This window comes from Madurella fahalii, assembly GCF_045866475.1.
Source record: "Madurella fahalii IFM 68171 DNA, scaffold_2, whole genome shotgun sequence".
NCBI classification, from domain to species: domain Eukaryota; kingdom Fungi; phylum Ascomycota; class Sordariomycetes; order Sordariales; genus Madurella; species Madurella fahalii.
Window position 1 is genome coordinate 8,014,637 of NW_027263972.1, and position 22,563 is coordinate 8,037,199.

The window sequence follows — 22,563 nt, forward strand, 5'->3', positions numbered from 1 at the left end:
TGCCTGCCCGTCCGTCCCGCAGTTCACGAGCCCTTTCAGAGGGCGTTTGCTCTACCCTTCCTTCCCTACGGATCAGCACTGGACTCTTCTATGCAGTCACCGCCACCGCTGAGCCCTTTTTACCCCCAAACCGCAGACCAGGCGCCACCCTACGTATCTAGCGTAGGCATGTATGTACCTCATCATCGCTTGCGATCACTACGAGACGCTCAATTATCAGCAGCTGGTCTACATATAATCATCACCAGAAAGATCACGTATTAAAAAAAAAAAAAAAAAAAAAAAAAAAAACTTACGTGCTCAGCCTCCTCGAAAGTGACTGCAGCTTCTTATCCTGCTCGGCCTCCCTCGCAGCCCTCTCCAGCGCCTGCGCGCGCTCCTCGACCTGCTGCTTCTGCACCTCCTCGTGACTGGGCGGCAGGCGCTCGTTCTGCAGATCCACCTTGCGCGCGTCCTCGAAGCTGTTGATGGCGTTCTTGATGCCCTCGGCGCCCAGCATGAGCGTGCCGGCGGGCAGGCGGCCGCCCGACACCGTCTTGAGCTCCGTGACCCGCTCCGACTCCTCGCGGAGCACCTGGAACACGCGGGAGAGTCGCCCGATGGCAAGGATCTTGTTCTTGATCGCTCTCCTCTTGGCCTCGATCGATTCGGGGTCCTGGCCGCTCAGGCTCGAGCCGGACGGCAGCGGCGGGGAGACGGGGCCCGGCGAGGTCGTGGCCGAGTCTTCCCTGAGTTCCTCCTCGGAGCACGTGCTGAGGATGGCGATGAGCATGTCGGTGATCTTCTCGCCGACGAAGGGCAGCGACCAGGTGAAGACGTCCATGAAGTTGGGAAGCCAGTAAGGGTGCGGGGTGCAGTTGAATTGCCGGATGTTCATCACATTGTTCTCGTACTTGAGCACGGCCGCCTTGTTGTTATAGACGTCCAGGTAGTTCGGGGCGGAGAAGATGGTCATGACGCTGGGGAAGCCCGTCGTACGCGTCTTACGGTACATGCGGTAACCTGCATCTTGCGCTTCGTGGGCCCGGATGATGGACAAGAGGTTGTTCTTCTCGAGGAAGTGGCAGGCGGCGGGGTACGAGAAGAAGTACGAACACCCGCGCACGTGGTTGTGCAAAAAGTAGTCAGTCGTCTTCTCCTGGCCGAAGTCTTCCAGCGGGTCGGCCCACAGGATGTCGCACATTAGCCCTTGGGTCGGGGGCTCGCGGAAGCGATTAATCTGCGAGACGAGTTAGCAGGGTTCCCAGACGGGCATATTCGCTAAAGGCGGGAAGCAAACGGACATTTCTCAGGTCGTCCAGAGTGTGCAGCTCTGGACTGAGCCCGCCGTGGATGCACAAGAACTGCTTGTTCATGACCGCCGCCAGCGGCAGGGCACAGAACGAATCCATGCAGGCCTCATAGACCGCCTCGGAATACTTGTGCTTGCACTCGAGCTTGAAGGTGAAGTAGTCGGTCAAGTGGCGACACTCGTGGTTGCCGCGCAGCAGCCAGAGCGTCTTGGGGTAGTGTATCTTAAGCGCCCACAGATAGAGCACGCACTCGATGCTAAAATAGCCCCGGTCGACATAGTCACCCAGGAAGAGATAGCGAGTCTCTGCCGGGTCGCCGCCGACTTCGAACAGCTTCATCAGGTCGTAGTACTGGCCGTGGACGTCGCCGCACACGGTGATGGGGGCGTCCATCTCGAGCAGATTGGGCTCGCTGCGCAGCAGCTCAGTGCCCGTCCTGATAATCCATAGCGCTTGTTCCTCGGTCAAGCGACCCTCGCGGTAGAAGTGCTGCTTGAGGAAGGCAATATTCGGCTTCTGGTGAGACTCGTCCTCGAAGAACTGCTCGTCGGTCGGCTTGTACATGGCGGGCGCTTGCACGTCTAGGAGGGGCAAACAAGGGTCATTAACATGCGCCAAAGGCCAACCCGCGGTGGTCGCGTGCGGCAGCAGGGCGTACCTTTGCAGACTCGCTCCATGGTGTTGACCTGAGTCCCGTCCTCCATGGTATGGATGGTGAAGTCGATTTCGGGGAGAGGCTTCTTCTGCTGGATGGCGCGGATGGCATTATCGACCTGCTGGGCGCGGCGCTCCTCGTGGGAGGCGGGCGCTGTAAGGTCTTCGGTGTCCATGCTGACTCTGCGCTGGCGCGGATGGGCAGGCGAGATCTTCCCGGCGAGCGGCGACGAAGCGGTGGGCACGTGGTTTTTGGTGAGAGCGCCTCGAGGAGAAGTAATAATACGAGCTGGCTCCGGTGTCCCGCAGCGATTGGATATTTCGGGACGAGGTGCACGTCGGGCAGCCTTTGATTATAAGCTATTGTACCGGCAAGGTACCAGAGCCGTACCTCCCAAGGTTGGACGGGTGCGAAACCAGAAGGATTTGGGGCACGTAGGGCTGAGAGTTGGGCGGCCGAGTGTCGGGAGAGGCAACTCTCAGAGTCGGGATTGCGCGTTGGGAGCTTCAGAAGAAAGCTGGGGTGGGATGAGGGGAGAGGGGTACGGTACTTTGCCGTTTCAGCGTTTTCGCGGGAGGCGACATGTATCCGTGGTAGGAATTAGGTAAATTACGAGGGCTCGACCGCCTGCCTAGAAAAGTGGGATGGAGCCTTACCAAACTCCCCAAGACTTCGAGTCTTGCGCACAGCGTACTATGCAGTGTACGCTTATGTCTCTCCGTCCCGACCGTCGGCCACGTCTAGGTCTCTCCCTTCCCAACACGACCGCGCCTGAGCTAAAATTGGCGCTGTGGTAGGGCCCTTTTTGTAGGCCGAGGACGGTGGTGAAAATGAGGCACAGATATCACCCAGCATCCAGGACTCGGGCGGGACCAATGTCCATTGAATTATCGAGTCGAATGGGTCGTCTCGGCCCACCGTAGGTGTCCTTGTGTAACCCGCAATTCGCCCGCGGAGCTGAAGGCGGGCGCTTGCAAGGCCCGTGTTGAGCCTCAGCAGCAAGTCTAGAACGCCAAGTACGAATACCGAGGGAGGGGAAATTTAATACGAGTCTGTATAGTACGGTACATTATTGTGACAGCCGGCCGATCTTTGCCAAGTGTCAATCAGGTGGCAGCTGTATTATTAAAGCGCCCTATCTCCTTTCACCCCCCCGATCTTTCCGCCTTCTCGACGACATGATAGGAACAAGTTTTCATCGACGCTTGATTCTCGCATTACCATCTCTGACTTTATTGTTTCTCTTTATCCTTGGTGTAATAACTGGCTCTTCGGGTTAACTAGCGTAATTCCACTGAAGAGATCAAAACCGCTCTATACCATTGTCCAATAAGACCTCGCTCCTGAAGCCGTACTTTTGGTGAGGATCCGTCATTGCATTCTATACACGGTATTTCACATGAAGCCATAGCCGCCCAGAATCATTGACAATCTCAACGGCGCTACCCTCTCCTTACTCGTAGAACTTTCCAGGACACGACCCACATCCGTCCAGAAAACAGATCACGGCGCGGTGTACCCGCCATCGACAGCGATGTCAGTCCCCGTGGTATATGATGATGCGTCCGACGCCAAGTACAGATACGCGCCCTTGAGCTCGTCTGCTGTACCCTCGCGGCTGTCATCAAGAAAAAGCTCATTAGCAACCGATTCTTAAGATCACTTCATATTCCGGAAATGGATAGCGACTCACCCCATAGGAATCTTATCCTTCCAAGCCCTCTTCGTATCCGGATCCGCAAAATCCGAGATACTCGTCACAATATACCCGGGGCTCACCGAGTTGGCCCTCGCGAAGCCGACCCACTCAACTGCCAAGCTCTTGCACAGATGGATTATGGCCGCCTTGCTTGCGTTGTACGCGGCCTGTAACTGGGGGACGTTGACGATGTGCCCGCTCATGCTGGCCGTGGCGACGAAGCTACCCGTGGTGAAAGGCGGATCGAGCGGCTTACCGTCCGACCCGGTGCCCTCTCGCTTCTGCCGGCGGAAGTGCAAGCCCGCGGCGCGCGCGCAGAAGAAGGTCCCGTCCATGTTGGTCTTCAGCACCGACGTGTACATATCCAGCGGCCCGTCCAGCATAGGACCCCCGGTCCAGGCCACGCCCGAGTTGGCGACGAAGACATCGAGACGGCCGTTGAATTCCGCGACGATCGAGTCAACGGTGGACGAGACAGAGGTGTAGTCTGCTACGTTTACTTGGTAGGCTTTGCCTGTTTTGTTTCAAGGAGAAGGTGAGCTTTGAATCAGCGGGTGGTTGATTCAAGGGGAGTTAAGATGGGTAGGGGAAGTAATGACTTACACTTAACGCCGTTGTCTTTCTCAATCTCGCTCGCTGCAGCCTCGGCCTCGTCCCGCTTCCGGTTGTACCATACGGCGACGTTGGCACCAGCCTCGGCGAGAGCCTGGGCGACGGCGAGTCCAATGCCCGAGCTAGCGCCTGAGACAATGGCTGTCTTCCCTTTGAGGGAGAAGAGGGGCATAACCCGATTGGACTGGGGCGCGACGGTGCTGTCGTGCGTAAACTTGCCATCCTTCATGTCCGCCATATTTGCGGGTTTTAATTTATGGGGGTAGTGTGAGTGGGAAGAAGTCGAGATAGCTACGCCTAGATGAGTGGACGGGGCGTCAATGAAGCAAGGTGCTACTGCGGAAAGGCAACGTATGCAAGAGCCACAAAAACATACGACCACCTCAGCCAACCCACAGACAGAATTCCCCAGGAAGAATAGTGAGGGGGAGGTTAGATAGATTGAGACAGAGGTAAATAAGAGTCCCTTTAGCCACCCCGCATCCGACACCGGCATCCAGCTCCCGATAGTGAGGTAAACCAACCGGCAACCTAGGGGACCTGATCACCAACAACCACCAACCGCCTTCCCGCTTCGAATGAGCGCATGCGGAGGAATGCCAGCCGCCAGGAGAGCGAACCGAAGACGGGGAGGGGCAGCCAATTGACCTGTGGCTGGGGTCGCTCAAGAGGTCCAGATGGAGATACGGTGCTTGCTTTATGCAAGATGATGACATTTTGGTGGAGACCGTGGGCCGCTATGGAGAGGGCGGCATGTGCTTGTGGCCCTGAAGAGAGCCGACGGATGCCGGCAACTGCTGTCGGAGCATGTCGGCCACACGACCGTCTGGTGCGACGTGACGGTGCCCTGTCCAGTTTGCACGCTGTCAGTAGGATGGTTGGTGGTGTCTCTGTTTACATCTGGATACCTGTAGGGTTTTGCGAGGCAAGGCAGTAAGGTCAATGCGGGGATGGTGGGTTGGATTGGATGCGGAAAGATGTCGCTACAGCTTCAGGCCTTTCAAAAACGGGTTTCAGGACGGACAGTTCCAGTGCAGGCAGTAGGTAGGTAACGTCTCGCCGATGCACGCAGCCTCTACTGCGGTATAGCTACCCCTATATATCGGCAGACTCACCAGTCTGCTACCCCATGACCATATTAAGGACCTCCTTGCGTGTAAAGTTCGTGTTTCTGTATCTGGAGATGAAGTCGTCCCTGTTGACTAATCGGCTCGTTAATTACGGCATGCAGGCAGAGTGCTCCCGGGTACGGTGCGGCTCACTGTATCCTCCACAGATCCTCCTGATGCCCGTGAAGGCGCTTCGCCCGTGGAGAACGCGCCAGTTGTCGAAAACTAAATCATGGTCAGCTGAGTTCCCTTCAAAAATAACAACCGCTGAGCAATACGCACTCAGAACCTTCCCAGGCTCCAGCTGAATCCAGCATTCCATGTCCGGTCTCTTCAAGATCGCGTCCCACGCGCGAGCAGCCGAGTACCATGCATCGGGCTCAAACTCGCTTGACAGCGGAACCACTCCCCTGTCGGCATTATTCCACCGTACCCTGCTCAGACCCATCCCATTCAGTTCCGAGGCCCGAACCTCAAGAACGGGGTACAGTTTATCCGGCCTGATGGTTATGCCGTCGTTACCACTTGCATGCCATGGGATCGGGATGCTGCTTAGAACCCGATAAGCCTCGTGGTTTTCTTGAGCCAGGATCTGCGCTGCGAAGAACCCGTCGACTAGGAGCGACTTGCCGCCCTCGACACTCGAGCCCTCGACACCACCTGGCGCAGGCTGATGGGAAAGAAGATGGAAGGATTGCAGCCCGGCAGGGTCACTGAAATAGGTCGTGTCCGTGTGGGCCGGCAGTGCCAGGTTCGTGTACGCCGTATCAGCCATGGAGAGGTCGGGAGTGAAGTCGTAGAACCCCCCGTAATGTGTGTACCGGATGAAGGCGATGCGCTCGAGGAGCTGCCGCGTCTTGTCAGGGTCGTCGTACGGCGTGTTCTCGACCAAAACGAACCCCCTCTGCACCTGTTCCAATAGTTAAATCCGCGAACAAAAGAAGAAAAGAAAAATAAAGGAGGAAAAAAAAGGGGGAGGGGGGAGGGGGAAGGGAGGGGTTGCCACTAACAATAGTAGCCGTCAATTCACCAACTCCTTCCTCCGTCTTCATGACTTTGTCATAAGAGATGGTGGGTGGCGCTTGAGCCGTCTCGCTATTGAACCGTTCCCACTTCCTGTAACAATACCAGTCAGGGACGCACTCGAGATTTATGAATGGTAAGACGTACACAGCACTGTCAGGATCCGGACGGTGGTCATTCATTGTATAAAACTCGATGAATTCCCGGTCATAGTAGCTCTTGTGACCATCGGGCCCTAGATAGCGCATAAGCACGATCCCCGAGTGTCCTACGGACAATAACTCACATTCCACGGAGACTTCTCTATCACCCCTCCGGTATGATTTCGGACGGATGTTGCTAGGTATCTGCTACGCTGTGAGAAAGGGAAGGACAGGCGCGATGCTCCAGATTCCAGAATTGCTACCTACAGCAAAGCTGTCAAGGTTGCGTTGCATTGTGTCCTGGTTTACGCACTCGGGACAACGACAGTTGTCTCTGCTCACTAGGTTCAGTGCCTTCGTTCTGCACCCTGCTACCAAGGGTAGTAGACTCACCGCAACCAGACGTAGTTCTCACTATAAAAAAGGAAGTCGGTCAGTTAGTCATGAGGAAGGAGCAAGAGCGCGACTCGCAGACTGGGGAGAGATCGTTTCAACTCACGCTAGGGAGCGCCGTCCGTACGTGCCCGTAAGCTCACAGAAAATCGTATTACCGGGTTTCCGTCCATGGGCGGCGTTGAGTGTCGACTTCTGACCTCTTGCTAGAGTGGAATCATCTTCCGAAAGCGGCCGTTCCGATCTCTGTTCCTGAGTATGTTGCTCAGAACAGCCGGTGTGTGTTCTGTTGGAAAGCCCCCGAACCCCGCGCGGGGGCGGCGTTGCGAGCCGATTTTGATGTTGAGTTGAAATTGGTGCAGGCGGCCTTCAAGCGTTGTATATCATCAGTCTAGAACCCAACCCCCCCCCCCCCCCCCGAAACTCTTGGCTTGTGCTGTTATTCGAAGGGAAGAAGCTCTGGTTTAAAGAACAAACCAACTGACCTGCTGAGGACCGCGCGTGTTAGGAGGCGCGGCCGTAGGGCACGGAGTGCGTTCATCGTGTATTGTGTCGAGCGTGTTGCTCTTGAATCACAGAGTCTTGCCGAGAGTGATTAGAGTAAACCGTTCGTCGACTTTGAATTCCCGAGCTTATCCGCAGCAACGGCACGCCAAGAACTGGGGTATTCACGCTCCGCTTTAAGTATGTAACTAGCTACCTCGGCATGTCGGATTGCCGGATTTTATGAAGCAGGTTAGCAATAGAGAAGACATCCTCCCCGACGAAACTATTCTTCGAGTGTCAGTTTCGATTTGATCGGGACGATAATGGTTTCCGCAATTTTATTTAGTTACGACTCTATATCTCCAACACAATCCAAACTCCCCTCATGCACATAGTATGAAAATACATCCAAGAAGCCTTGACCAAAAATCTTGCGAACATCTCTAAATGTCGAAGGCCGGGGCGCGACCATAATCAATAAACTCCAAAGCCCGGCTTTCCCCCGTCCGGTTCCTGTAATATCCAACCTGTTCTACCTGACCTTCAAATTCAACTTTTATGTACCCAACTTGAACTTATCCCAGAAGGACCCTTTGGAACTGGCCAAAACCGGTGGCGGCGATAGTACCACCGTATTCCACACCTCAACCCCGTCCACAAAAAGTCGGTACTTCAGGCTGCTACTCCTGTCGCCCCCCTCCAAGTTCTCAATCGTAATCGCCCCAAACTTGGAGTTGCCCCTGTTGATATATCTGCAGCAGCATGTCAGCCGGCCCACCCAGTTTAGCAAGACCAACAAACCAAAAAGGAGGACTCACTTGACCATCACATCCTCCTTATCTCTCTGCCGATAAGTCGGCACTGGCGAGTAGAACTGACTCAGCGGGCTCACCGAGAACTCCCACACGGTGGCGCTCTCGGGCCACTTCCCGCCCTCTGGCGGGGGGAACTTTGTCGCGGCGAATTCGTGACGGTCCCCGGACAGCACGACCACGCCGACCCCGCGGCTCGCCACCTCCCACATGGCCTCGAGCACCTTCCGCCGCTCGGCGAGGAACCCGCCCCACGTGTCCTGCGTGTTGACGGGCCAGTTCTTGGTGAAAGGCACCGACGACGCCACGATCTTCCACTTGACCCCCTTCGGCTCCGGGCGGCGTAGCCAGTAGAGGAAGTCCTCGAGCTGCTCGGACCCGAGCATGGTCTTGACCTCGTCGTCGGCCCGGAGGAGGTGGTTGTCCGACCGGAAGGAACGCGTGTCCAGCAGGAAGAAACTGGCGGGTCCCTGGGTGAACTCAAAGTAGGTCGCCCCCGCACGCGGGGTGCGGGCGCTGGCTTGTTTGGCGGGCGGCGGGTTGGCGACGGCCTGGTAGTGGTGCCAGGGATTGACGGCGGCCGCGTAGGCGCCTGTCGAGTTGGCGGACCAATCGTTTGCGATCTCGTGGTCGTCGAGGACATGGATCCAGCTGAGGTTCTGGCCGACGGATGGCCAGTCCGGGGAGGCGTAGATTTGGCGGTACTTTTGGCGGTAGTAGTCTCTGTCCCTGGACCAGTACCGTGGCACGTCGGCGTAGATGAAGTCACCAAGGAAGAGCATGAATTGGGCGCTGAGGGATGGGAGAACTTTCGCGAGGTGCTTGAGGCCCGGAATGGAGAGGGGATGGTCGAATGGGTTGTAGGGTAGGCGGGGGACAATGCAGGAAGTCGAAATAAAGGTGAAAGGCCCGTAGCTGGTCTCCCCGGCGTGTCCAATGGGCGGCGGGGTAGTGAACTCGCCAGAGTGGTTGTTCGAGGTGCGCCATTCGTAGGTTCTCTTCTTCGAGTGCCGCAGCGGGATGCTAAGGACCGCTGTGTAGTCGGTTTCGTTTGAGGTCCACCTGATCCCGCCAGCATCCTGCCATAGCGGGTTGTCGAAAGGAGGGTTGGGGTCTTTGATGTGTATCTCGACTGTGACCGGCATCTTGGACTGATCCGGCTCCCGAATCAGGAGCTTCGCCTCGTTCTCGGAAACATATCCGACCCTGACGAAAGAGAGATCATCACTGGTATGGTACCGTTCGCGGAACAGGCGGTCGGCGACGAGTCCAGTGCACAGAGTGCTGAGGAGAAGCGTGGCGATGGAAAGAGGCAAGCTCCGTGGGTTTGGCGCTCCCGTCAACAATGTCCGCCAGGGACTCAGCGGACGGTCTTGGACAGAGATTGTTTCCTTGATAGCGATGTCCTCGGCTACGACTTCCTTGTCCCCGTTGGGTTCCGTGGTGGGTTCTAGAGTGTCTTCATCTTCCGAGGTGCTATTTTCCACCATGGTCTCGGTAACAACGACGTCGACTTCATCGATTAATTCGTACTTTGGTTCATTTCTGTAGCCCGAGATGAAAGCTGGCAGGTACACTGCAAAGAGAGTGAAGACGATGGCAGGGAGAACCTCCTCGCCGTTAGCAAATGTCGCCTCTCCTGTACAAGAACATGCATGCACTTACAGGCAGCAGCGCCTACACATCCCATATCAGCATTTTGTGCACATCCAGGGACTAGCAGACTTACCCATCGCAGGAATATGTAGCTCAGCACCCTCAAACCGATTGAGGTGCATGTTGCGACCTTGACCTGCGCGGTCGCCATTCTTATGGTCGTCCTGTGGCCTTTTTCAACCACAGACGAAATCAGGTATTTTGATGCCGAATCCGTACTTCCTGTCACTTGGATTTAGAGGAGCATTGCTACTTGGAGGTTCTAGCTTGGTCTGGATGTTGATACAGCTCGGTAACTTAGGGCGCAGAGTCGTTACGGGCACGTAAAAAATGGTGTCAATGAGAAGTTCGTCTACACGATAACAGAAAGAGAGACTGCCCGATTTATTCGCAGCCTGAAAGATTGCGGCTTTGAGCTCGCACGCTTCAGCCAGAGCCAACTCAACTCTTGACGCAAGCGGCAGTCTGGTTGGTCACTGATGTCACCGCCCCGGAAACAGAACCCGGTTTGGCTGTGAGCACTAGGTTTCAGAGCCTGGGGAGACCTGTCGAAAGAGCGAGGAGCTCGAGCCACTTTAAATGTGGGTCAAAGATCAAGCCTCGAACCCCTGGACGGGACCGGGGACCTACCGGATTGGGGCCGCCGGGTGCTTGGTTGTTCCGCCTGAAAGTCCAGCTAAGCCATTTGGCATCTCCGTGTCTTTTGGTGGTTGGCGTCGCGACCAAGCGAGCTGTCCTGAAGATCGTTGCGACCCTCCCATTCCTGGACGCATCACCAACATTCGGCGCGATGCAGCTGCCGTTACTTTCATGTGGCCTTTTGGGCCTTCTGGCCACTCAGGCGACGGCGACAGCTCTGACGTACAAGCTGAGTGCGAACGAGAAGGCGTGCTTCTACACGATGACACAGCACAAGGACGAGAAGATTGCGTTCTACTTTGCGGTATGTGCGCTGGAGCCGGCGACCTGATGCCTCCTCGGTGCGGTTTGATGCTTACAATGCCCGTGCAGGTGCAATCGGGCGGCTCGTTCGATATCGACTATGAAGTGAGGGGCCCGAACAATAAGTACATCATGGAAGCCCAGAAGGAGCGCCAAGGCGATTTTGTCTTTACCGCACAGGAAGTTGGCGAGTACAAATTCTGCTTCAACAATGAGATGAGCACTTTTGCCGAGAAGTTTGTCGACTTTGAGATTGCAGTGAGTAGAAACCCGAGTTTGTTGAGCCCAGCTGGCCGCTCGCTGACTCGCAACGTCTCAGGTCGAGAACGAGGCGCGCGTGAGCCTTCCCGCGAAGCAAGGCACCTCCCCCGAGCAAACGTCGGCCCTCGAGGAGTCCCTCTTCAAGCTCTCCGGTCAGCTCTCGACCATCACTCGCAACCAGAAATACTTCCGCACTCGCGAGAACCGCAACTTCAGCACCGTCCGTAGCACCGAGACGAGGATCATCAACTTCAGCTTGATCCAGATCCTGCTCGTTATGTGCATGGGCGGCTTGCAGGTGTTCATCGTCAGGTTCTTCTTCCAGGGCGCGAGGAAGGGCTACGTATGAGTCGGGCATCCGCGTGGCGTGCTATGGAGTCTTGAATTGGTTGGTATGGGCAGGCGTCATTGCACAATCCGGGCGGGTCTTGCATGAGGAATATGTACCATAGGGATGGCTCATGGGTATGGGGGCAACGGTCTCCGGATAGCCCGTCCCTTGCTTAGGTCTTGTGATGTGATGGCTGTTATTGCGTGTCAAACTTTGCTTGATATTAAAATAGCGAGAGATGCGTTATGATTCACGCCTTGATGATGCTTCCAAAGCAGCGTTATGACTCAAGCTTTAATGATTCTTCAAAAGTCGGGGATGGTCGTGGTCAGCCGGCGGTTCGTCCGCACAGCCGTCGTCACGAACAAGCTTTGGAAATATTGTCAAGCTTTGCGGATAGACTGTGCAAAACTGTTTTACGGCCATTTACTCGGCAGGCACACAGCCAAAAGTACAGCGGGCCGTTGGCACCCGGCGGCACTTGCATCCCGATAAGCCGATATCTATCTCGCGGGGCAGGCCTAGCCCAGTGCAATTCGACTTTCAGTGGCGCGTTACCCAGCCACTATCGGCTGGGGGCCTGCGCGACGAGACCTGGGAACTTTTTCAGTTCCCTGTCTCCACCCCCAATCCGTCATCGCCAACTACAACCGCTCATTACAGAAACCAGCCTGCAGCCATGACTTCGATAGCGACGGGCCTTGCGCAGGCTCTCCCGAAACCCAGACACGGTTCGGAGCATGAAGAGCAGCGAGCGCAGCAACGCGGCCCCCGGATCGTCAGCGCCGGCCAAATCGACGAGACGCAGATCGTCTTGAGGGTTCATGGTCCTCCTCCCTACCTTAATCGGACCGGTTGGCGCCCCCGTGCCCCCGAGGACTTCGGTGATGGTGGCGCGTTCCCCGAGATCCCCGTGGCGCAGTACCCATGGGGCAAGAATGACGCTGCGTCCAAATCCAACGCGCTCGTCGTGCAAGTCGACGCCGAGGGCAAGGTGGACTACAGTGCCATTGCACGCCAAGGACACAGCAGCGACCGAATCATCCATGCGTCCTTCAAGGACTTGATCCCGCTGCGGCAGCGCGCCGAGGCAGGCGACCTCGATCTGTCACGCCCCAGCCAGGAGGAGGTGGCTGCCACGGCGGAGCGGACCAAGAACGCCCTGGCCGCGTTGGTCAGCGGTGCTGTGGCGGCACAGAAGCCCAAGAACGTGAATGTCGGGGGAAGAAGGGATCCGACATTTGTCAAGTATACCCCGTCGGCGCAGATGGGGGACAATTCGAAGAAGCAGGACAGGATTATGAAGATCGTCGAGAGGCAGAGGGACCCCATGGAACCCCCCAAGTTCAAGCACAAGAAGATCCCAAGAGGACCGCCGACGCCTCCGCCACCGGTATGTCTCGCTAAAGTGTCCCCACGTATGCTTTGGAGATCTGGGAATTGCTAACTAGGAGTCCAGGTGATGCACTCTCCGCCTAGGAAACTCACCGCAGAGGATCAGGAAGCGTGGCGTATCCCACCTGCCGTGTCGCTCTGGAAGAATTCAAAAGGGTACACGGTTCCCCTAGATAAGAGGCTAGCAGCCGACGGCCGCAGCCTACAGGACGTCCAGATCAACGACAAATTCGCCCAGTTCTCGGAAGCTCTATTCATGGCCGACAGGCACGCCCGAGAAGAAGTCCGACAGCGGGCTATGATGCAACAGAGACTGGCAGAGAAGGAAAGGCAGCAGAAAGAGGAGCACCTCCGCCAGCTGGCGCAACAGGCACGGGCGGAGAAGGCAGGCGGTGGCAGCAGAAGGCGGTCGCGGACGGGGTCAAGGTCAAGGTCAAGGTCAGGGTCAGGGTCCGACAGCGGCTCCGATTCTGAGCGCGAGCGGAGAGAGGCACGCAGGGAGAGGTTGCGTGAGGAAGAGCGGAAGCTGCGCCAGTCACGCATGGGTGCAGAGCGGCGGGCGCAGGTGCTGGCGCGCGAGATGGACCGCGACATCTCGGAGAAGATCGCTCTTGGTCTGGCTAAGCCGACGCAGTCGGCCGAGGGCATGTACGACTCACGCTTATTCAACCAGTCGAGCGGATTCGACAGCGGGTTCAATGAGGATAATCCGTACGACAAGCCGTTGTTCGCCGCCCAAGACGCCATCAGCAGCATCTACAGGCCGAGAGCGAATATCGAGGACGATGACGAGGCTGCTGGAGACCAGGAGATGGCGCGGATTCAGAAGGGGAGCAGGTTTGGGGAGGCGCTTGGCAGGGGCACGTTCAAAGGGACGGAAGAAGCTGAAGCAAGGGAGGGACCGGTGCAGTTTGAGAAAGACACGGCGGACCCTTTCAATGTGGACAAGTTCTTGTCCGAGGTGCAGCAAGGAACGTCGTCCTCTAAACGGGGTTACGGACTGCACGAGGAGGACTCACGGCAGTCCAAGCGGAGCCGGGTGGATGACGACGATGAGTGAAAGGGCCAAGGGGCCGGGTTTCCAGGTTTCCGGGTTTCCGGGTTTGCCGGTGTATTTTACATAGTAGGCAGTCATGGCGCGGGGCGGCTAGAATCGTCTGACATCTGGGCAAGAGATATGGGGCACCGGTTGACTCGGCTATGGCCCACCTGCAATACAACGGGATCAAAATCACACTCGTTTGAGCCACAAGCGTCTTCCACGGATGGTCCTACTTGGGAACAACTGTACGGTATGTGGTTTGTGACGCATAATCTCTCGCGTACTCGCTTCCCTTGTATAAGCCTTGTGAGGACCCTCTTCGGCCCTTTTAGGACCACTAGAACGGTCTAAACCCACATTCCGAGTACCTGCAGGGACCCTTCCCACGCACGGAACGAGTGCCATCAGCCTGAAAGAGTGCGGTGAGGCGCAGTAGTGTGCTGTTGGCCTCCTTCGCCGCTACCCTGCAGCCTTATAGACCTTGATATATTTGCCGGAAACAAAGCGTAGAGAGATACGAGAACGAAACGGGAAGGTATTGAAGCCATGCATGGTGGACAGGCAGGTAGGTTGCTGGAGTGAATCACACATGTATTGGTGGGAACGGGGACTATAAGCTGCCGTTACAGCCCATCGGCCATGGTCGTGAGAGAAGCCCATCTCGACCTTTCTGCATTGGTATTCATACGCACAGGCAGGTTAGAATCCCGCTGTCTTTGGGCCCTTCTATATCACCTCTGCTCAACTAAGGCCGCATCGGCCCAAACAGCAAGCCGATGGCCAGAGACTCCGGTGTAATGACATTCACCTACGAAGTCGATTATCGATCTTCATCGCCGTCAAGGTGGAATCCTAGGTACTGGTCGAGGAGGGCATGGTTGATCGTAGCTACGGCGATAATCCTGATTGTGGTAATAGCGGTTGGCGCAGTGGTCGGGGTGAATGCCACCAGAAACCAGGGCAGCAATGGCTCGAACCGGTATCCCAATTACTCGAGGCTAAATTACACGCTGGTGGATACATGTAGGTTGGAGTTGATGATGTTGTCCCGAGACACTGTCTCTTCGACTTATTGAAAGGGGGCTGGTATTTCAGGGGAAGAGTGCCTAACAAGAGGATTTCTAGACTCGGGCACATCTTTCTTTGACAAGTTCGATTACTTCCACACTTGGGACCCAGGTAGTATTCTTCGTATCTGAATCAACTCTCACTTCATTGACTGACTGACCCCCCTCAGCCGGAGGTTTCGTCCACTACGTCGACCCGGACTACGCCGCCACATACGTACTTCACCCTCCTCTCTTCACCCCTATCTCTTCTTGCCAACTAACCGGCATCCAAGAATCTCACCTACGCAACGTCCTCCACCGCGCTTATCCGCGTTGACACCTCCGTCGGCCCGAGCTCCGTCCCAGACGCCTCGACAGGCCGTTTCTCGGTCCGTCTCGAGTCCAAAGCCCAATATGGGCCGGGCCTCTTCCTCTTCGACGTCAAACACACGCCCTATGGGTGCGGCACATGGCCGGCATTATGGCTAACCGAGTATGTTCGGGGCCCCGTATCCCAACCAAGCATCTATCCAACCCAACCCCCTCCCCCAACTTCATCTCCGCCATCCCACAGACGGCAAACTAACCCAGCACGTCGTGCCGCCCAGCCCAAACAACTGGCCCGTCAACGGCGAGATCGACATCATGGAGGCCGTCAACCAAGCCAGCACCGGCAATCTCGTAGCCCTCCACACCACCGCCGGCTGCACCATGGAGAACGTCCGTCGCGAGATGACAGGCACTCCCGGCCAGGGCGACTGCCACAACGAGACCAACCACAACACGGGCTGTACCGTCACCGGCGCGCCGGCAACCTACGGGCCCGAGTTCAACGCCGCCGGGGGAGGGATCGTCGCGCTCGAGTGGCGGAACGAGGGGATACGCGCGTGGGTGTTCGGGAGGGGACAGGGACAGGGACAAGGGCAAGGGCGAGGTCTCACGGCGTTGCCGCCGGCCGGGGGGAACGGAGTAGTAGAGGCGCCAGATCCCAGCGCTTGGGGCCCGCCGTTGGCTGATTTCCCCAGTACGAGCTGTGATGTGGGAAGGCACTTTCGGAATCAGGGTATCGTGGTGAACATTGACTTGTGCGGGTACTTGACCGAGGCGGTGTACGCTTCCTCCGGGTGTAAGTCTCCCCCGCCTCCTTTCCTTGTTCTTGGAGATGGGATGTTTTTTATTAATGCTGGATAGGCCCATCGAACTGTAGGGATTTTGTTGCAAGCAATCCGTCGGAGTTCACAAATGCTTACTGGGAGTTTGGAGCTTTCCAGGTTTATAGAGCATCGTGAGAGATGTTAGATGGCACTGGGAGCAAAATCAGAGATTAGAAAGAAAACGATGATATTTATAGATAAAGTCAACATATCTGTTGGATTGCTTTCAAGCACTGAGCCGTGTCTCTTCACTATCACACCATGCTTAGATGACCCTTTTTGACCAGGACACCAGGTATTCCTAGTAGTACAGATTATCCCTGACAACCGTCTATCGACCCTTAACAGAACCAAGTGGAGATGGTCCGAAGCCCCTTCCTGGCCACACGGATACATGCTCGACCGAGTCTATACGTCCCGCTTCCAAGACGGTAACCAATACACCCTGCCCCTAGATCTATGCAAATGATCGAACACATCCCACCTGAACGCCAATGCCATGGGTAACGGAATCCCAGATCCTGTCCTGCCCCCGTCCGTAGACGGGACGGACAGGCAGTAATGATACACCCTCCTCACTCAACCCCAGCTCCCCGGTCTAGGTTTAATCCTCGTCCTTCGGCATCCTCATCCAAGTATCAATCGCCGCACTAAACGCCGCGAAACCCGCACACCCAATCGCCGCCGCCTGGGGCCCTCCATTCCGTGCCAGGATTGCCCCCGTCAAACACCCCGCGGCAACCCCATTCCCAATATCATTCTTTGCCCTGAGCCCCTCAATTCCGCACTCAATCCCGCTGAAAAGCGCGCCAACGGCCCCGAAGTTCTTAGCCGTGCTCCACGAGCGCGCGCCCATATCCTTGAACCCGTGGGCAAGCTGTTTCTTCAACGGCAGCGAGGATATCGACACGGGCGTAGCCGCTGCGCTCGAACCCGGCAAGCCAGCAATCGGGGCCGGGCCGCCGGCGGCGCCAGCGGCGCCATGGAAGGGGGTATCGTAGGCCATCTATCACCAAACGCGAAACAAACACACACCCCTTTTGTCAGCCCGTGATCCCCCGTACGCGAGAGAACGAGAGAGAGGGGAGGAGGGGAAGCTCACCGAAGCCATAAACATCCCGAACAGCCCGCCCAGCGCAAAACCGGCAACACCGCTCATGGCCGTCTTGGCGTAGCACGATTCCATGGCGTTGCTGAGCTATATATGCCCGTCCCTCGTCAGCACAACCCTCACAACACCCCACTGGCGGGAGCGACATACCCATTTAACGTTTGGATCGTTGGGGTCAAACCCCGGCGCGGCCGGGCCCCCGGCACCTGCCGACGGCACACCGGGGACACCACCCCCACCAAGACCAGGGAAGTTCATGGTTTATATATAATATGTCGGTTCGGCGAGATCGTGGTTGGTAGATCTTCGCCGTCGCTAGATAGGCCGATCACTCTTCGTTGCGCGGCTTCGAGACAAGGTGGGTTGGGGGGGGCGGAAGGGGAAGACCGGGGAGGAATAGGATTAAAAAGAGAGGTGATCAACGTGGTGCGCTATGTTTCTTTGCGCTGCGCTATACGCCGTGTCACGTCGCAAAGAGCAGGAATGAATGGAAGATAGGAAAGATGGGAAGTATTGTATGGATAGCGGTTATCGGCCTGTCGCGCAATCGCCGCCAAAAAGTTGCTTATCGGCAGTCTCTGAAATCTTTTTGCCGGTTGCCACCGCTTGAACTAAGCAGTTGACCATGCCGTGGCCCGGGGGAAGCCGTAATCGAGACGTAATATTCGTACTATATTGTTCTGCAGATATGAAATAAAGCCATTTCATGCATCTATCCGGTATCGCTGGCTAGCTAGCTGGCTTCGCCGAGCTGCTTCCTCAGACACCAACAGTCCCCGTTATCCATTGCCCCGTCCCCCGAAGCTGCATACTCTTACTCACTACCACATACCTACCCTACCTGGCTATGCCCAATGCTGTCTGTATATAGCGTGGCACGGAGAACCTCTCTTCGCACGGCAACCCACTCGATACTAAAAAAGCAGAAGTCAAAAGCCAAAAAAAAAAAAAAAAAAAAAAAAAGACAACACAACAATATAAGTAAAACCCTAGGGTGTCTGCCACTTTTGACCCAAGCGTACAAACCCCGGCTCCCCCCCAAAAAAGCCGGGGCCCGGCGACCTCGCGGCAAAAGAGAGAAATAGGATACACAATGCCCGAGCTGCACCCAATGCAATTGTCTAGCCCTTGAGAAACAGGTCCCCAACGCCGTTCCGCAACGACCTCGTCCGGTCGGGATGGTCCAAGCCAAGGCAGTCATCCGGGTTTGCGGCTACGTCCCAGAGGATATCATCTGTTGTCGTCGGTTAGCTTGCTTTTCAACTAGTTCAATGGCTGTGCATTCTATCCACTCACCATCTGTCAAGTACTGCGGTCTTGAGAACTGCGCTCTGCGGACCACGGCAAACTTGATCTTCTCAAAGCTCTTCCCCTTGAGCCCCGTCCGCTTCTCCAGCCGCTTCTTAGTCTCGGCAAACGTCTCCCCTTCCTTGAGGAGGAACCGGAACGGTACGCCGTGCGGCCTGCTGGGCTCGCCTTGGAAATGGAACACCGAGATGAAGTGCGTCTGATCCTTGACCTCGGCATCCTCGGGCGGTATTCTTTCAGCAATCACCGACGTATAATCGTTGATGCTGATTACCGGATAGTTCCTCTCCAGCTCCCGGAAGAACTTGTGGTTGCTAGTCTCGTAGATGCGGATCCGGCCTGCTTCCTCTTCGCTGGGAATCTTTGCCTTCTTAATCAGGCACTCGATCAGGTCCTCCACATGGCCGCTCTTGGTCACAAGAATGTCGAATTGCTCCTGATCTCGAGTTAGCACAGGGTGATACCACTCTTGCACGATTCAAACTACCCACTTCCTTTGTGATGCCCTCGCTAAGGAGGGTAAGCTTGATGCTCTTCTTGGTGTCCAGTTCAGCAAGGCTCATGTCGAGGACCTCGAAAAACAACTCGTCATTTCGTTGGTTCATGTTCAGCTGACCATAGCCCGCCGGGACAAGGATGCTGTGAAGCGTCTGGTTCTGGCCCCGCTTGACTGCATTCCTTGGGTTGCCTGAACTGGCATTGACCGTGTAGAACCGAAGATGTGTTGGCTCAACGCCTAACCTCTCACCAATCTTCTCCGAAAGCTTGTCGTAGCTGATCCTGGAGTTCAGTACCATCTGGAAAGCCGGGTACGTCTCCGGATCGCATTTCTGAGGATGCGGGTGGAACCCGACAGTCCTTTTGTTCAGAAGGAAGTCGTAGTATTCGCGGGCGTCTTCAAACCGGTCGGCCGATTTAATTCTATGGCGTGTCAGCAGGGTCTCCTATAGCAACAGGGCAGGCTCTATATAACTTACGCCTCCTCAGACGCTTGCTTGTCTCCTAGACCCAGCCTCGACTTCCGCTCGTGGATCCGCTGGAAGCAAACAATGTCGCCGTCCTGGAGCTCGGCAGCCTTGAGGGAGTTCTTCCCTTTCAAACCTTCTATCATATTGGGTTTGATTTCCTGGCGGGTCTTAGCAATCAGCTTGCCCTCCGAGGACTAGTGGCAGTTCTTACCTCCCAGAGCTGGATCTTCTCATCGCTCGGTAGCTTCTCGCCCCAGCCCATTTTCTTCATAATAATGGGTACTAACTCTTCCACCTTCTTTTCCTTGCTAATGTAAACATGACCAACACCTTTCAAACTTTGGGATTCCACATCGAACCACTTGAGGAAGAGCAGGATGAGGTCGTTTTTGACCACAACTCCGTTCGGCAGGCCAGGATATGTCGGCCAGACAGCAGCGCCTTCAGCGTTAACTTCCTCGGCCACCTCGACCCACACACGCAGGGCCTGGTCTCTATGCGCAGCTGCCCTGGCATATGTTTCCTCAACGGTGGGGCGGAGGTCCATCACTGGTTGATCTGGGCGGATCGTCTTGTTTTGGCGGTTCACCATGATCCACAGCCTGATCCGCCTGGGATCTTGATCAAGATCGGCTGCGATTTGGGTCACAAGATCTTGCATCGTAGCCGTGCGGAGGAGGCGGTAGAACCTAGGGGCTGCAGGATCCTGGTCCGGCACCGCTTCAAAATTTGTAAGATCAGTGCCACCGTGTTGTTGGAAGGTTGCTTCGGTGATAGCCTTCACCCCAAGATACAGATGTTGCTCCTCTCTTTCTTTGCGCCGGGCCTCTCGGGCGGCAATTTCCTCCTCAAATCTCAGCTGGAGATGCTCCGGAGTGTCTTCTGTTGTCACCGGACACAGGACCTGGTCGAGCCTCGACTTGCGAATGTACACCAGCATGTATGCGCTGTTAGGCCGCATCACGGGACCCTTCTTTTGGTTGAGACTCCGGAGTTGGCCGTTGGGCAGCTTGAAAGGGCCGCCAAAATTCTCCTCGAGGACCTCCCGTTTCGTGGCCTTGGTGACCTTGTCGTCGTCGTACTTGTACCACCAACCCTCCTTGTTCGGCTTTAGGAAGGCGTAGTAATGGCCCGCGTTGAGGTCACCACTATGTACCAGCACACCGTGCAGTTGGTACTCCCAAGATTCCGACCTGTCGGCTTCTTTGTCCAGGTAAAGCGAGGCGTCGAATTCCTCCGGAAACTCGTATCGATCATTTATCTTCATCATGGCATCGCGCTGTATGTCGTACTCGAACCGCTTCAGCTGCAGGTGCAGAACATCGGGGAAACTCATGAAAATGACTCCCTTGTTGGCGTCTTGCAACTTGTACTGGTCGCCCGCGAAATACTGGTTCTCGCCATCGAGCTTCTCCACTTGGATATAGTCCTGGAAACTGTCCAGCAGGTTCTCGTTGCCGCTGACGTTGAGCTGGACGTCCCAGAAGTCTTCAACCCGGCTCGACTCATAGGGCACATTGATACAAGAGATGTACGTCTTGATCTTGCCACTGAACATCTGCGATAGCGCCTTTTCGAACTCGGTGCCCTTCATCTTCTCCTCCATCCGTTCCATGAGCTTTCGAGAGAGCTCTTGCACGTCCTGCTGCTCGAAAATGTGGCGCGTCTCCCAGCCGAACGACTTGGTCAGTTCATTCGTCCCTACGGCCGTGGTGGAGGTTTGCAACTGATAGAAGAGTCTTTGTAGGGTGTAAGCGCTGTTGCTCATATTCTCGTCGTGCTCGGTGGGGATTCGGTAGATTGCCTATCAGGATGTCAGCCAGTTCTTGACCGATGAGGGCCGGCAAAGTTACCTTGCGGAAGGCGTTGGTAAAATATAATGATTGCAAGAGCGAATTCAGATAGCAAGTGGCACCCTGGTTCTTGAGGCCGACATAACCTGTCTCTTTTTTGGAATCGTAGTTGTTGAAGTTGTGCCATAGGACACCGGTCTCATCCTCAACAATCCTCACATATGCGCTGATGTTGGCAGAGTCGTTCTTCACGAGCGGTTGCTCAGTGCTCTCCCAAATGTTGTTGAATATTTTGTGGGTCTCCAAAAATCTCGTGAACCCCCAGTCGCTCTCCTCCTTGGTGAAGCGGTGGTGGGCTGAGTGGTGGTAGAAGATAGAAGGATTGCTGCGGTTCCACAACACGAGCGCGAACTGTACACAGCAACTCCAGTCCTCGGGGACGCTGTTCGCTTCGAAGCCGTGCTCAAGATAAATGGAGCATTGATTGAGGACATTATTGCCATGTGGGAAGAGGAGGATTCGCCTGCGCCGGAGGCTTAGTGTTTGGGCTCGATAAAAGCAAAAAAGGGGGGGGGGGTTCCAGTCGCTTACCATGGGTAGCCGCCTGCCTTGAATATTGGACCATGTTCTTTCTTGTTCAACGACTGCCACTCCTCCACCGTCCATGTATGCACTTGATCATCGAGAATTCGGGGCTCCTCTACCAACGGTGGAAGCACGTGCTCTTTCATCGCCTCATCTGTAGGGGGAGAGTCAGCGCGGTCAAGCGCAGAAAAGGTGGGGGAAGGGAGGAGAGGGGAAGGGGACATACAATCGCTTGCGAGGAGTGTGTCAGTCTCCATATTGTCGGGGTTGATGACGGCAACATCCTCAGTCTCTGTGCCGTTTGGCTCGACGACATGCTCCTCAGGAGCGTCGACCAACATGGCATTAGGCGACGCGGCCTCGGGGTTCTGATTATCGTCCTGGAGGCATAGATTAGCGAGCGCCTCGGTTGGCGGGTTAGGAGTGATAGCAAGGTCGGCCATTCTGACGCTTCCCCGAAAGGAGACTTGAGCGACAGGTTCCGGGGGAAGAAAGTGTAGGAGTGATTGATGGCTGAGGCGGGGAGATTGCAGGAGCAAGTAGCAGCGGGGTTGAGTAGAAGGTGGCCAAGGGAGGAAGAAGAGAGGCAAAATCAAAGTAGTATGTTAAGTGTTTTGGGAACTGACCATCTTCAGAGAGCCGGCGCCGCCAGGATGGAAGGCACAAGCCGGCGATGGGGGATTTAGGTATGTCAGGAGCTCCTGCACGCTGAAAAGGGCCCTGGGAACACCGGACGGACGGACC

At 55.9% G+C, this 22,563-nt stretch overlaps 9 protein-coding genes across 9 annotated transcripts; 3 read left to right on the plus strand and 6 right to left on the minus strand.

Annotated features, from left to right (window-relative positions):
* Positions 1-292: 292 nt before the first annotated feature.
* Positions 293-2,122, minus strand: CNA1 (3',5'-cyclic-nucleotide phosphodiesterase; the record flags this gene model as incomplete). Its single annotated transcript, XM_071060552.1, has 3 exons — positions 293-1,219; positions 1,284-1,873; positions 1,951-2,122. The coding sequence occupies 3 exons, from the start codon at positions 2,120-2,122 to the stop codon at positions 293-295; spliced, it is 1,689 nt and encodes a 562-aa protein (XP_070916653.1).
* A 1,328-nt stretch (positions 2,123-3,450) lies between these two features.
* Positions 3,451-4,496, minus strand: SOU1 (Sorbose reductase sou1; the record flags this gene model as incomplete). The annotated part of the gene is made up of 3 exons (XM_071060553.1): positions 3,451-3,565; positions 3,641-4,160; positions 4,250-4,496. 3 exons carry the CDS (start codon positions 4,494-4,496, stop codon positions 3,451-3,453), a joined length of 882 nt encoding a protein of 293 aa, XP_070916654.1.
* An 884-nt stretch (positions 4,497-5,380) lies between these two features.
* Positions 5,381-7,467, minus strand: MFIFM68171_05134 (uncharacterized protein; the record flags this gene model as incomplete). Its single annotated transcript, XM_071060554.1, has 9 exons — positions 5,381-5,460; positions 5,521-5,592; positions 5,650-6,277; positions 6,378-6,483; positions 6,538-6,625; positions 6,677-6,740; positions 6,801-6,867; positions 6,927-6,947; positions 7,412-7,467. The coding sequence occupies 9 exons, from the start codon at positions 7,465-7,467 to the stop codon at positions 5,381-5,383; spliced, it is 1,182 nt and encodes a 393-aa protein (XP_070916655.1).
* Positions 7,468-7,968: 501 nt separating this feature from the next.
* MFIFM68171_05135 (uncharacterized protein) lies at positions 7,969-10,031 on the minus strand (the record flags this gene model as incomplete). The annotated part of the gene is made up of 4 exons (XM_071060555.1): positions 7,969-8,164; positions 8,231-9,834; positions 9,890-9,901; positions 9,954-10,031. The coding sequence occupies 4 exons, from the start codon at positions 10,029-10,031 to the stop codon at positions 7,969-7,971; spliced, it is 1,890 nt and encodes a 629-aa protein (XP_070916656.1).
* Positions 10,032-10,670: 639 nt separating this feature from the next.
* MFIFM68171_05136 (uncharacterized protein) lies at positions 10,671-11,432 on the plus strand (the record flags this gene model as incomplete). The annotated part of the gene is made up of 3 exons (XM_071060556.1): positions 10,671-10,823; positions 10,892-11,080; positions 11,142-11,432. The coding sequence occupies 3 exons, from the start codon at positions 10,671-10,673 to the stop codon at positions 11,430-11,432; spliced, it is 633 nt and encodes a 210-aa protein (XP_070916657.1).
* A 661-nt stretch (positions 11,433-12,093) lies between these two features.
* PRP45 (mRNA splicing protein) lies at positions 12,094-13,869 on the plus strand (the record flags this gene model as incomplete). The annotated part of the gene is made up of 2 exons (XM_071060557.1): positions 12,094-12,807; positions 12,874-13,869. The coding sequence occupies 2 exons, from the start codon at positions 12,094-12,096 to the stop codon at positions 13,867-13,869; spliced, it is 1,710 nt and encodes a 569-aa protein (XP_070916658.1).
* Positions 13,870-14,627: 758 nt separating this feature from the next.
* On the plus strand, positions 14,628-16,189 carry MFIFM68171_05138 (uncharacterized protein; the record flags this gene model as incomplete). The annotated part of the gene is made up of 6 exons (XM_071060558.1): positions 14,628-14,874; positions 14,977-15,030; positions 15,089-15,135; positions 15,194-15,393; positions 15,509-16,026; positions 16,092-16,189. 6 exons carry the CDS (start codon positions 14,628-14,630, stop codon positions 16,187-16,189), a joined length of 1,164 nt encoding a protein of 387 aa, XP_070916659.1.
* Positions 16,190-16,658: 469 nt separating this feature from the next.
* On the minus strand, positions 16,659-17,423 carry TIM22 (Mitochondrial import inner membrane translocase subunit tim22; the record flags this gene model as incomplete). Its single annotated transcript, XM_071060559.1, has 3 exons — positions 16,659-17,060; positions 17,157-17,252; positions 17,316-17,423. 3 exons carry the CDS (start codon positions 17,421-17,423, stop codon positions 16,659-16,661), a joined length of 606 nt encoding a protein of 201 aa, XP_070916660.1.
* An 863-nt stretch (positions 17,424-18,286) lies between these two features.
* On the minus strand, positions 18,287-22,262 carry UBP15 (ubiquitin-specific protease ubp15; the record flags this gene model as incomplete). Its single annotated transcript, XM_071060560.1, has 8 exons — positions 18,287-18,399; positions 18,462-18,909; positions 18,965-19,394; positions 19,451-19,599; positions 19,653-21,245; positions 21,295-21,757; positions 21,826-21,973; positions 22,046-22,262. The coding sequence occupies 8 exons, from the start codon at positions 22,260-22,262 to the stop codon at positions 18,287-18,289; spliced, it is 3,561 nt and encodes a 1,186-aa protein (XP_070916661.1).
* Positions 22,263-22,563: the final 301 nt, after the last annotated feature.